Genomic DNA, 14,309 nt, shown 5'->3' on the forward strand with positions numbered 1-14,309 from the left:
TGTGGTATAGATTACAGACAGAGCTCAGATCTGATGTTGCTATGACTGTGGTGTGGGCTGGCAGCTGTAGCTCCAATTGACCCCTAGCCTGGGAACTTCCATATGCCACAGATGCAGCCCTAAAAAGACCAAAAAGCAAACAAACAAACAAAGCAAAAATAAATTCAAAATGTCATAAAGACTTAAACATAAGACATGATACCATAAAACTCCCGGAAAAGATCATAGGCAAACATTTTCTGACATAAATTGTACCAATTTTTTTCTTAGGTTAGTCTCCCAAGGCAATAAAAATAAAAATAAAAACAAAAACAAAAATAAACAAAAGGGAGCTAATCAAACTCACAAGGTTTTGTACAGCAAAGGAAACATAAATAAAATGAAAAGATAACCCACATAATGGGAGAAAATATGTGCAAATGATGCAATCACTGAGAGATTAATTTCCAAAATATACAAATAGTTCATGATTCAACAACAAAACAATCCAATCAACTCAATCAAGAAAATGTGCAGAAGACCTAAATAGACCTTTCTCCAAAGAAGAAATACAGATGACCAATAGGCACATGAAAAAATGCCCAACATCATTAATTATTAGAGAAATGCAAATCAAAACTACAATAAGGTACCACCTCACACTGGTCAGAATGACCATCTTCAAAAAGTCAACAAATAAAAAATGCTGGAGAGGATGTGGAGAAAAGGGAACCCCCCTACACTGTTGATGGAAAGGTAAATTGGTGTAGCCACTGTGGAAAACTGTATGGAGATTCCTCAGAAAACTAAAAATAGAATTACAATATGATCTAGCAACCCCACTCTAGGGCATATATTCACACAAAAGTATAATTCAAAAGGATACATGTACCCCAATGTTCACTGCAGCATTATTCACAATAGCCAAGACAAGATAACCACCTAAATGTCCATCAGCAGATGAATGGATTAAAAAAATGTGGTACATACATACAATGGGATACTATTCAGCCATTAAAAAGAATGAAATAATGTCATTTGCAGCAACATGAATGCAACTAGAGATTATCATACTATGTGAAGTAAGTCAGAAAGACAAACACCATATGATATCGCTTATACATGGAGTCTAAAATATGAGACAAATGAACCTATCTAGAAACAAAAACAGACTAACAGACAAGAGAACAAACTTGTGGTTGCTAAGGGGAAGAAAGCTGGGAGAGAGATTGAGTGGGAGGTTGGGATTAGCAAATGTATGCTATTGTATATAGAATGGATAAACAAGGCCCTACTGTATAGCCCAGGGAACTAAATTTAATATCCTATGATAAAGCATAATGGAAAAGATTATTTTAAAAAAGAATGTGTGTGTGTATAACTGAATCACTCTGCTGTATAGCAGAAATTAACACATTGTAAATCAGCTATACTTCAATAAAAAGAATGTGAGGAGGTCCCATCTTGGCACAGCAGAAACAAATCCGACTAGGAACCATGAAGTTTCAGGTTTGGTCCCTGGCCTCATCCAGTGGGATAAAGATCTGGCAATTGCCTTGAGCTGTGGTGTAGGTTGCAGATGCAGCTTGGATCCTGAGTTGCTATGTCTGTGGCGTAGGCCACAGCTGTAGCTCTGATTGGACCCCTAGCCTGGGAACTGCAGGGACGACCCTAAAAAGCTAAAAAAAGAAGAATGTGAGATTTCATTTTTAATTTAATTTATTTTTGTCTTTTATCTTTTTACGGCCGCACCTGAGGCACATGGAGGATCCCAGGCTAGGGGATGAATCAGAGCTACAGCTGCCGGCCTACCCCACAGCCACAACATGGGATTCAAGCCCCATCTGCGATCTTCATCACAGCTAACAGCAACTCCAGATCCCTAACCCACTGAGGGAGGCCAGTGTCCTCATGGATACTACTGAGGTTCATTAACTGCTGAGCCACTATGGGAACTCCCAGAATGTGAGATTTTAATTCATCTTTTTCAATAATTGATAGAACACATACGTGTGCTTACACACACGCACGTGCACACACACACACACACACACACACACACACACACACACACACACACACACACCTGCCCAGTAAAAATACAGAAACTCTGAACAACAAACACTATCAACCACTATAACTCTGTAGGCTTGGAGATGTCACACTAAGATCCTCCTTCAAGGAAGGACTTAATGCAGTGTGGTCAGTCAACTGCCGCTCCACTCCAGGACACATCTTTTGCTTCAAATTCATCTAAAGATTCAATCTCAAACAAAATCCCGGAAGGTTTTTTTGGTAGAAACTGATACACTGATTTTTAAATTTATATGGACAGGAGTTCCCGTCGTGGCTCAGTGGTTAACGAGTCCAACTAGGAACCATGAGGTTGCGGGTTCTATCCCTGACCTCGCTCAGTGGGTTAAGGATCCGACATTGCTGTGAGCTGTGGTGTAGGTTGCAGACGCGGCTCGGATCCTTAGTTGCTGTGGCTGTGGTGTAGGCTGGTAGCTACATCTCTGATTAGACTCCTAGCCTGGGAATTTCCATATGCCAAGGGAGCAGCCCTAGAAAAGGCATAAAGACCAAAAAAAAAAAAAAAAAATGTATATGGAAATATAAAGGACCTAGGCAACCAAAACAATTTTGAAAAGGAAGAATAAAGTGAAAGGAGTTAAACTACTGAAATTACAGACTTACTATAAGCCCTAGTAAACAGCACTGGTATTGACATAAGGGTAGAAGAATACATCAGTGAGACAGAATGAAGTCCAGAACAAGATCCATACATATTTGACCAAATAATTTTGACAAAGATACCAAAAAGAAAGCATAATCCTTTTAACAATAATTCCAATACAATAACTATATTTTTAAAAAATGAATCTCTATTTACCTGCTTCATACCAAACATTAACTAGAAATGGACCATAGAAACTGTTATAAAAGCTAAAACTATTAATATTCAAGAAGAAAACATAGGAGTAAATCATAACCACAAAGAAATAGGCAAAGATTTCTCAGGATACAAAAGCACAAACCATAAAACAAAAAAAAGGATGAACTGGATATCATCAAAATTAAAATCTGCTCTTCCAAAGATACTGTAAAAATAATGAAAGGCAAACTATATTATGGGAGAAAATGTTCTCAACACAAAAATCTGACCATGGCCCTGGATCCAGAATGTAAACAGAACTCTTACAATAAGTAAATAAATAACCCAAATTAAAATGGACAAAAGACTTGAATAAACAGTTCACCAAAAAAGATAAATGAAAGGCTAAGAGGCAAATGAAAAGTTGTTCAAAATCAGTCATTAAAGAAATACAAATTAAAGCCACAACGTGATACCATTACATACCTATTAGAATAGCCAAAATCTTAAAAAATTGATGCTACGAAGTGTTCAAGAGGATTTAGAGCAAACAGAACTCTCAACTTCGCTAATGGAAATGTAAGGTGGCACAACCACCTTATCAGCCATCTATCTCATTTTTATAAATCTGCATTAGCAAAAGGATCTTAATGTGTGGGAGTTCCTGTCGTGGCTCAGCAGTTAAGTAACCTGACTAGGATCCATGAGGATGCCGGTTCAATCCCTGGCCTCCACCAGTGGGTTGGGAAACCCGCGTTGCTGTGAGCTGTGGTGTAGGTCACAGACGAGGCTCGGATGCTGCATTGCTGTGGCTGTGGCGTAGGCTGGCAGCTGTAGCTCTGCTTCTACCCCTAGCCTGGGAACCTCCATATGCCGCAGATGCGGTTCTAAAAAGCAAAAACAAAAACAAAAAACAAACAACAACAACAACAAAAAACACAAAGAATCTTAATGTGAAATAATATTACAGCATTTTAGAGGTGGAGGTTGCTTTAGAAATCATCTAGTACAATATCTTTATTTTAAAATAAAGAAAATAGTGAACAGAGACGTTAGATGACTTGTTCAAGGTCTTAAAACTACTAACTGGAAATAACAGAAAATTAAATATCAGGCTCCCCGGATCCCATTATATGCTACTTTAGAATGCCAAAAGACTTCCTGGAGGCCTTTATCTCTGTATGGAAGGAGAACAAGTTGCCAGCAATCTACATTTGGCACAGACCTCTGATTCTCCTGGAAAATGTCAAACAAGGAACTCAAATCTGTTCAAGAAAGTCTTTTGTTTATTCTGTGCAACTAAGACCATAATATACATGTTATATCAGCAAAACACTCCGATTTCATTTCTAATAAAAATTTAAAGGTGAGATTCTAATCCAGGATACACATTTCTACAATCTTGCTTTTCCATTTCCAAGTTTATATAACATCAGCATAAACATTGACTGTGATAATACAGTTCTTAGTATTCTTAGTTTCTCACAATGTTTGTTTGTTTGTTTGTTTCAGTCTGTGAGATAATTTTATGTGTACATATATATATTGGTCTCTGCCCCTGGCTCCTGACACAGGGCTCCTGAAACCCTTGTGATTTTCTGGGTGATAGAAATGCCTTTTGTTCTAAGAGGCAATTTGGGTGGGCTTCTAGATGGCTCTTGGATGAGAGCTGCTCACCAAAAAGAATAAGCCAAGATTAGAAGCTTGAAATTTTCAGTCCCATCCTCCGAGCTTTCCCACCCTCCACTCTCCTGAGAAAGGAGAACGCCTGAAAATGGAGTTAATGATCCATCGTACCAACAAGATGAAGCCTCCATAAAAATCCCACTAGGAGTTCCCGTCGTGGCGCAGTGGTTAACGAATCCGACTGGGAACCATGAGGTTGTGGGTTCGGTCCCTGCTCTTGCTCAGTGGGTTAACGATCCGGCGTTGCCGTGAGCTGTGGTGTAGGTTGCAGACTCGGCTCAGATCCCGCGTTGCTGTGGCTCTGGTGTAGGCCGGTGGCTACAGCTCTGATTCAACCCCTAGCCTGGGAACCTCCATATGCCGCGGGAGCAGCCCAAGAAATAGCAACAACAACAAAAGACAAAAAAGACAAAACAACAACAACAACAACAAAAAAAAAAATCCCACTAGTACGAGGTTCAGAGGGTTTCCAGGATGGTGAACGCTTCTACACAGGGAAGGGGAGGCACCCCAACTCTCCCCAACTCCATGGGGACCCTCCCAGACCTGGCCACGTATATGTCTTCATCTGGCTGCTCATCTGTATTCTTTATCTTAGCCTTTAATAAATTGGCAAATATAAATGTTTCCCTGAGTTCTGTGAGCCACTCTAGCAATTTCATCAAACCTAAGGAGAAGGTGGTGGGAGCCTCTGACGTGTAGCCAAGTCAGACAGAAGTTGTGGGTAAACTGGGGACCTGCTACCTGTGACTGGCATCTGAAGTAGGGTGGGAATAGCCTTTAGGATTAGCCTGTGGGATCTGACACTATCTCCAGAGATATAGTGTCAGAATTGGGTACACTGCAGGATATCCAGCTGGTATTGCAGAAAACTGATGTGAGGGGGAAAAAAACCCCACATAAATGTGATGACCAGAAGTGTCATAAGTATTCTGTATGAGAAGCAGAAGAAACACAGAAGGAAAGAACTGGGCTGTTTCTCTAATATGAAGTCAAAAAGTCAAGTACGCGCAAACACAGTTCTTTGCAATAGATTATCTGTAAAGAATGACAATTAAATTTACAATTCTAGCTCAGGGCAGAAAAAAACTCAAAATAAAAAACATCAAGGAGTTCCTGTCATGGTGCAGCGGAAACAAATCCGACTAGGAACCATGAGGTTGTAGGTTCAATCCCCGGCCTCGCTCAGTAGGTTAAGGATCCGGCATTGCTGTGAGCTGTGGTGTAGGCCGGCAGCTACAGCTCTGATTAGACCCGTAGCCTGGGAACCTCCATATGCCACTGGTGTGGCCCTAAAAAGAACAAAAAGACCACACACACACACACAAAATCAAAATACTAGTATTTCTAAGACATACAAATATTTAGCTTGATTTTGGAGTACAATACAGGTAAAAGTAAGTACTTTCACTTAATACAAACTCTAAATGTACAGCAAATACATAAACACAAAATAGACCAAAACAAAGATTATGTTCCACCTCTATAATTTATAAGGTTAACACTGTTTCTTCATTTTATTTTATTTATTTATTTTTTGTCATGTGGAAGTTGCCGGGCCAGGGATTGAACCTGAGCCACGGCAGTGACAATGCCAAATCCTTAACCACTAGGCCACCAGGGGACTCCTGATTTTTTTCATTTTATTTCTATTTATTTATTTATTTTTAGGGCCATTCCCTTGGCATATGGAGGTTCCCAGACTAGAGATTAAATTGGAGCTACAGCTGCCGGCCTATACCACAGCTACAGCAACGCAGGATCTAAGCTGTATCTGTTACCTACACCACAGCTAAGGGCAATGCAGGATCCTTAACCCACCGAGCGAGGCCAGGTATTGAGCCCACATCCTCATGGATACTAGTTGGATTCGTTTCTGCTGCACCACAAAGCGAACCCCTGTTTCGTCATGTTAAAATCTACAATACTTTCCCAATATAATTGTAAACCATCTTTAAACAATTTCATGTTAAAGATTTAATTTCAGTCCCTCCTACATTTTTTTTCTCTTACTGCCTAATTCCCTTTCTTTTATCCTTTCAGGTATTGCCAGTTCTCTGGTTTCCAGATTATTCTGTTTCATGAAAATTTCCTATCCAAGAAACTGATATACCAATAGTCAGCAAAAAACTGTATAAGTTCTTTCACAAATGGGGCCTCATTCAGTTTACTGTCAAAAACCTCATGAACCAGGCAACAAATTATTGCCGCTGTTCCTTGAAAGACCCTGATTACCAAGCTTCCTTAACCCATTTGGACTTGAGTGAGGCACTAACATTTACAGCAGTGTCAAAATAGTCAGGATGCTTAGATGCTCCCCTTTCACCTTAACTTAAAAGACCTAGAAAATGTACTCTTTTGATCACTAGAGTGAGTGGCATCATTTCATTCTGATGGCTTTGCTTTGTTTTGGTTTTTGTTTTTCTGAAGTATTTATCACTTTAAAAACTAGTATATTCTTAGTGAGGAAGTGTAGAAATTTAAAATTTATATTAATAAGTAAAATTTTGAACCGTATCACACCACTCGAAGACATCTACTGACATTTTGGTATAGATTCTGTCAATTTTTCTTATTTTAGAAATAAGTTGGTTGGAAATCCTTAAACCCCAGGACCTTAGCAGCAAAGGTAAAATAAAGTACCTAGACCACTTCATATTCCCACTAAAAGGATTTTCAACTACTTTTAGGGATTTTTAGTTAGGTAGGAAATGAAGTCTTATAATCACAAAGTTCTAACTTCTCCCCAAAAATAATAGATATTTTTTGAGGAAAAAAAAGGATTTTAAGAATACAACAAAATACCAAGAATATAACAAACACCCCTGACCCCACCACCTAGAACTAAAAAATGTCAATCTTGTCACATATGCTAACCTTTCCTTTTTTATTTTTTTTCAAGTTTTTTTGCTTTTTAGGGCTGCACCTGCGGCATATGGAAATTCCTAGGCTAGGGGTCAAATTGGAGCTGTAGCTGCCAGCCTACGCCACAGCCACAGCAAGGGTGGATCTGAGCCATTTCTTTGACCTACACCATAGCTCATGGCAATGCTGGATCCTTAACCCACTGAGCGGGGCCAGGGATTGAACCCACATCCTCATGAATACTAGTGGGATTTCTTATCGCTGAGCCACAATAGACTCCTTCCCTTTCCTTTTTTAAAGGAATAAAGCATTATAGCTAAAGTCAAAGTCCCCTGTAAGCTACAACTCTAAGTCCTATTCCTTTTCCCCTTCTCTGTTATGCATTTGGAGTATGTATTTCAGTCCACTTTAAAAATTTTATATGATTCTATAGATATACCTATAGCCATAAATATTTTAATATACATACATGGCATCAAACTGTACACATTATTCAGCATCTTCCTTACTTTATTCAGCATTGTTTTGCCATTTATGTTGATATACAGACCTAGTTCATTGCTTTTAATAACTTTATAATGTTCCATCAAATAAGCAAATATTTTATTTACCCATTCTTCTTTTCCATTTTTTTGGCTGTGTCCACAGCATACAAAAGTTCCTAGGCCAGGGGTTGAATCCCAGTCACAGTCCAGTAGTGACAACACTGGATCCTAAACTGTTAGACCACCAGCGAACTCCCCTTCTTTTCCTTTTAAAGATTTAAATTAAAATTTTTTCAACAGGTAGCTCCTAAATATTATATATGCTACAAATACTTTAAGCTATTTTTCTAAGATTTAATATTTTATATGATTTCTTTGGTCTCTTCAGTTCTAACACACACAATTTTATTAATTTTCATTTTTCCACCTAAAAGTGTTATTTCAGCATTCCCTCGTGGCCTAGCAGTTAAGGATCTGGTGTTGCCACTACTGTAGCTTGGGTACTGCTGTTGCAAGGGTTCAACCCCTGGCTTGGGAACCTCCTCATGCCAAGGGCACAGCCGAAAATAAATAAAGTGCTGCCACATTTGTGGCATAAATAAGTTCCTGGGCCAGGGGTTGAATTGGAGCAGCAGCTGAGGCCTACACCACAGCCATGGCAACTGTCTCCATTTTTAAGTTATAAACTTTGTGTATATATAGCACAATATATTACATATATGTAGCAATATATTATATATATATAACCACTAATTACTGTAAAATTATTAGTGCATTATAGAATAATAATAATTGTAATCTTTGTGTATGTGTGTGTATACTATAATCACACTTATTTGGTATAGCGATCATACTGCTAGTACTCCTACCTTTTTCTTTTTTTTTTTTCTTTCTTTTTACAGCCACACCTGAGGCATAGTGAAGTTCCTGTGCTAGGGATCGAATCTGAACTGCACCTGCCAGCCTACACCACAGCCACAGCAACACTAGATCCAATCTGCATCTGTGACCTACATTGCAGCTTGCTGCAACCCTGGATCTTTAACCTGTTGAGTGAGGCCAGGGATCAAACATGCATCCTCAGAGACACTATGTCAGGTTCTTAATCTGCTGAGCCACAACAGGAACTCTTGCTAATACTTTTTTTTTTTTTTTTTTTTTTTTTTTTTTTTTTTTTTTTTTTTTTTTTTTGTCTGTTGTTGTTGTTGTTGTTGCTATTCTTGGCCGCTCCCGCGGCATATGGAGTTCCCAGGCTAGGGTTGAATCGGAGCTGTAGCCACCTGCCTACGCCAGAGCCACAGCAACTCGGGATCCGAGCCGCGTCTGCAACCTACACCACAGCTCACGCAACGCCGGATCCTTAACCCACTGAGCAAGGCAGGGACCGAACCCGCAACCTCATGGTTCCTAGTCGGATTCGTTAACCACTGCGCCACGACGGGAACTCCAGCTAATACTTCTAAAAGTCCTTTGCACAGCAGTATTTCAGGATTTGGTTAGTCACTAAAATAGATATTGCACTTGTTTTCCAATCACTATTTTTTCTCTGAATTGTTATATAAATTTGATATTTACTACGTTGAGTTTCACTACTTTTAAATTCCTTCTCACTTCTCAAAAGAAAAATATACAACAAAATTTCATCTAATAAATTCCACTCATTTGGATTTTGATAAATTTGGATGATGACTTGGTTAGAATTGTGGGCAAAAAATATTGTTAAGCTTATTGAGTTCAAAAAAATTCTCAATAATTATTTAATAGTCTTAAGGGGGAAAAAAGGTTTTTTAAACATACGGAAGGTAAGATTTAGGGATATTTGATACGCTATTAATATATCATTCACTTTCACTGAAGTACCTCCCAAAGACCCCTGCCTTTCACGATGCTTTGTCACCCAGTTCTGAGTTACTCTACAGGCTTTAAAGTTCCAAAAATACACACTGCATAAGTATATGTATCATTAATACACAGTAATGCTACCATTTCCACCCTTAGATTAATCAAGGTTAACAAAAAATTAGTGGTGTATACCATCATTATTGCTCTAGATATGCATTAACTAAGTCCTGAAATATTCAAAACACTATTTACTAATAATTTCTATTTATCTTTTCAAACAGAGGTACGTGTAGGTAAATCTGAAAATCAGTCTGGCTACAGAGTTATTTCCAATTACTTACTAATGTACATGTAGAATCTTTAGGCCTGTGTATGAAGCCCTTTATTCTACTGAGGCAATAACACCTATATTTTGCTGTTATATCTCCAGCCACTAAAAGTCCCACAAAACTGAATGGTTAGTAATGTTTTAAAACTGTATTAACATTTATATAGATTTTTAAAGACTAAGTACCTAAGAAATTCTGCAAATCTATTTTCCTCCTATTATAAAAACAAAAGTTTAATTTCTAACTTCAGATATTTATTTATTTATTTATTTATTTTTTGTCTTTTTGTCTTTTCTAGGGCCGCACCTGCAGCACATGGAGGTTCCCAGGCTAGGGGTCTAATCGGAGCTGTGGTTGCTAGCCTACACCACAACCACAGCAACGAGGGATCGGAGCTGAGTCTGCAACCTACACCACAGTTCATGGCAACGCTGGATCCTTAACCCACTGAGCAAGGCCAGGGATCAAATTCGCAACCTTATGGTTCCTAGTCGGATCCGTTAACCACTGCAGCACGATGGAAACTCCCCAACTTCAGATATTTAGAGTGAGCTATATTTACATTTTCTAAACACTAGTTCAGAAATATACTCCCTAAGTAGAATACTATAATCTATTACAAGTTAACGACATAAAAGAGTACATATGAAAACACACGTTATAAAGTTCTACGCAAATATAAATTCACATTATACACTAGTCAGAAACAGCTACTGGTATAAAAACAAATCTTTTTAAGGTTTTTTCCAAGTAAACAAACAGAAAAAATACATACAGAAAGGCTGACCCCAGTCGCAGTTTTTGGTCCATCATCTTCCATGATACCAAAACTTTCAAACTGCAACCTATAACTGTATGCTCAATAATGACAAATAAAATCCATCAAAACTGGCTTTACTTCTGACACTGACACTTAGAGACTGCCTTTCCAAACTATCTGAGGAGTAGATACAGTCTTCCCGTTAAAGCAGCAACATGTTATCAAGTCCCTTTAATAATCCCGTGGAAAATTCAAAACTCCTATTTTTTATAAAAAATAGAAATATTAGTTAATGGTACTTTACACTGTTGATACAATCGATTTTGTTTCTATGAGAGAAATAACCTCCACTAAATTAGTGAACTTAAAAGTTCACTTATAAGTGCTTAAGAAAAGCAAAATCCCGCTCAATAACACTTAACAACTCACTCTTTATATTCTACAGTTCCTATTTACATTCTAAGTTAAACAGCTTTTCATTGTCTCCCTTTCCTTTTCTTCCCCAAGGTGTCAGGTATCTGTTTACATAAGAAAATATCACCTGTATGTAGGTTAAGAGTACTGTCAATTTTTAACTTGCTCTTTTACAGACTGCAGAATTTCCACTTCTACAATTCAGATAAAATCAACAGTACTCAAATATTTCTCCAACTTAACAAATATAAAACCTATTTGCCTTTTAATTTTTAGATTAAAAATCGTTCAGTGTTACTGTACTCTTTACATAATGTTAATGATCACGGAAACATACTGACCTGATAAATACAGCTCTAAGAGTCCCTTCTCATGTCAGGTGCCAAAAGCAAAAATGTACCCTTTCTCACCCCTCCATTTCCTCTCCCCTGTGCAGGTCTGCTCTATCGCTTCCTCTACAGCCGTTTCCCACCTCTTACAGCTGAAGACTGAAGTTAAAGGTATTCTACACAGAACAAAAACTAGTGTAAAATCGAGTCGGGATCTATAGGGTAGCAAAACTTGCCACCCCCAAATATCTCTTTGGCATATGGATTATTTCAAGCTGGAAACAGTGAGGGCCCTAAAGACTTTCACCTTTCCCCTGACCTTAAAAAAAAAAAAATTAGATAGAGAGCCTGTTCCAAGACTATCATCAGAGATATCGACAAAGAATATGGGCTATGTGTGGTGGAGGGAAACTTGAGGTGCTGCCTAGAGGTCAGAGTCCGCTGTGTCCCATTGTCTCTGAATGGCCCAGCAAACATTTATCTACCCAATTTTTGCTTTTCCATCTCCAAGTCAATTGCTTTCCTCCCCTTTGAAGTCTCAAACCACTAACCCCAACATCCTCTTTTGTCTTCAGTTGAAGATGGAATTTAAGGTGAGGGTTTCAGGCATTTTAGTGAGTTACTCAGTTTTCCTGGGTCTCTCACATACACGTTATTAAACTTTTGTGTGACTTTCCTCCTGTCAGTTGGTCTCATGTCAATTTAATTCTTAGGCCACCCAAAAGAATGAGGGAAAGGGGAAGATCGAGGAAAAATTCCTTCTCCGTGATAGGTCCAAAGGCACTAACCATTAGCAAAGGTTGAATACTCAGGAGATTGGGGGCAGAAGTAGAAAATAAAGATATCACACAATTTACCAATATTTAAATGTGAACTTAATATGGTCAAGCACCATGATGTGATGAGCAGGAGATATACAATGATTTTTTTTTTTTTTTGCCTTTTCTTGAGCCGCTCCCGCGGCATATGGAGGTTCCCAGGCTAGGGGTCTAATCGGAGCTGTAGCCACCGGCCTACACCAGAGCCACAGCAACACGGGATCTAAGCCGCATCTGCAACCCACACCACAGCTCACGGCAATGCCAGATCCTTAACCCACTGAGCAAGGCCAGGGATCGAACCCACAACCTCATGGTTCCTAGTTGGATTTGTTAGCCACGACGGAAACTACTGGATACACAATGATTAATAAAACAAATATAACTTTTTTCTCCATGAAGCTTACCCTCTAGTATGGAAGACATATATTGTTTAAATAATTTAAGTAATGGTATAAGGATGTAAACTGCTACGACATAATGTGTAATAGGAAAATGTCATTGGGAAATTATGATCCTTCTATTATCACTGTATCAACTTGGTTAAACACATTTCCCCAAATCCCCTTCTCTATATGGTGCCAGGTGAGAATCGCTACACACAAAATCTGCACAAGATGTGGAAGGCAGATGTGAAGCAAGAGCCACTGCTCTCAGAAGATTCGCAGGGTTGAATGCAGTGAAAAAGAAACAAAGGTGCTGGCAGGTTCTAGTTATCCTCTCTTCCCTGCTCTAGATCAACTCTTCCAAACTGCTGACCCTACTGAGCAACAGGTCCTAATCCCTAAAACTCGTAAATGTTACCTTATTTGGAAAAGAGAATCTTGCAGATGAAATTAAACTAAGGATCATGAGACAGAAAAATTATTCTGGACTAGCTAAGTGAGCCCTAAGTGCCAACACAAGTGACCTTGTAAAAGACAGAAGAGAAAAACACAGATACTCAAGAGGAGAAGGCAATGTGAAGATAGAGCAGAAAGCGATTTGAAGATGCTGGCCTTGAACATTGGGGTGACACAGCCACAAACCATGGAGTGTTGGCAGCCAACAGAAGCCAGAAGGAAAAAAGAATGGATTCTCCCTGGAGCTTACAGGGGGAGCACAGTCCTGCTGACACTTGATATCAATCAGTCCAGTGACATGGAGTTTGTGTTCCTGGTCTCCAGAATGTGGGAGAATACATTTCTCTTATTTAAGCAACCAAATCTGTGGTAATATGTTACAGCAGCCCCAGGAAATCAATACAAGCATCTAAGTCTATACTGAAAAAATATAATTGTTCTCCAGTCCATGTCTAGTCAAGAAGAAAGTACTATGTGTGGGAAGAAGACTGTTAAAATTAAGTGTTCAGTACTCAAAAGAATAATGTTATCAGGAACACTGGGTAATACCAAAAAGTGCATAGAATAGTTCCTTGCACATACTATGTGTTCAATAAGTATATTTTTAAAAACTGGAATTCCCTGGTGGCCTTGTGGTTAAGGATCCAGTGTTGTCACTGTGTGGCTTAGGTCACTGCCGTGGCATGGGTTTGATTCCTGGCCTGGGAACTTACACATGCTGTGGGCACGGACAAAATAAATAAATAAATGCCAGACTCAGTAACAAACCAAGGATACCAAATAAATGAGATCTTAGTCTAGTGATCATCCATCATGGAAAATCTGAAGCCCATCCACTTGGCTCACAAAACTAAATGATTAACAATAACATTGCTAGGAGTTCCCGTCATGGCTCAGCAGAAACGAAACTGACTAGCATCCATGAGGACACAGGTTTGATCCCCGGACTCACTCAGAGGGTTAAGGATCCGGCGTTGTTGTGAGCTGTGGTGTAGGTTGCAGGCGCAGCTCAGATTCCATGTTGCTGTGGCTGTGGTGAAGGCCATTGGCTACAGCTCCAATTTGAACTCTAGCCTAGGAGCCTC

At 39.0% G+C, this 14,309-nt stretch overlaps 1 protein-coding gene across 3 annotated transcripts in view; it reads right to left on the reverse strand.

The window, feature by feature from the left end:
- The window catches only part of SLC35A3 (solute carrier family 35 member A3), a 50,345-nt gene that overhangs the window by 25,158 nt on the left and 10,878 nt on the right, over positions 1–14,309 (reverse strand). The window contains exon 1 of one of the 3 annotated variants that reach the window (XM_021088749.1): positions 10,837–14,133. The exons of the other annotated variants lie outside the window; for them this stretch is intronic. Coding sequence (XP_020944408.1) covers positions 10,837–10,881 — 45 coding nt within the window. The 5' untranslated portion in view covers positions 10,882–14,133. Of the gene's footprint in view, positions 1–10,836; positions 14,134–14,309 lie in introns of those variants that run through there. 3 annotated transcript variants of the gene reach the window in all.

This window comes from Sus scrofa, chromosome 4, assembly GCF_000003025.6.
Source record: "Sus scrofa isolate TJ Tabasco breed Duroc chromosome 4, Sscrofa11.1, whole genome shotgun sequence".
Classification (NCBI taxonomy): domain Eukaryota; kingdom Metazoa; phylum Chordata; class Mammalia; order Artiodactyla; family Suidae; genus Sus; species Sus scrofa.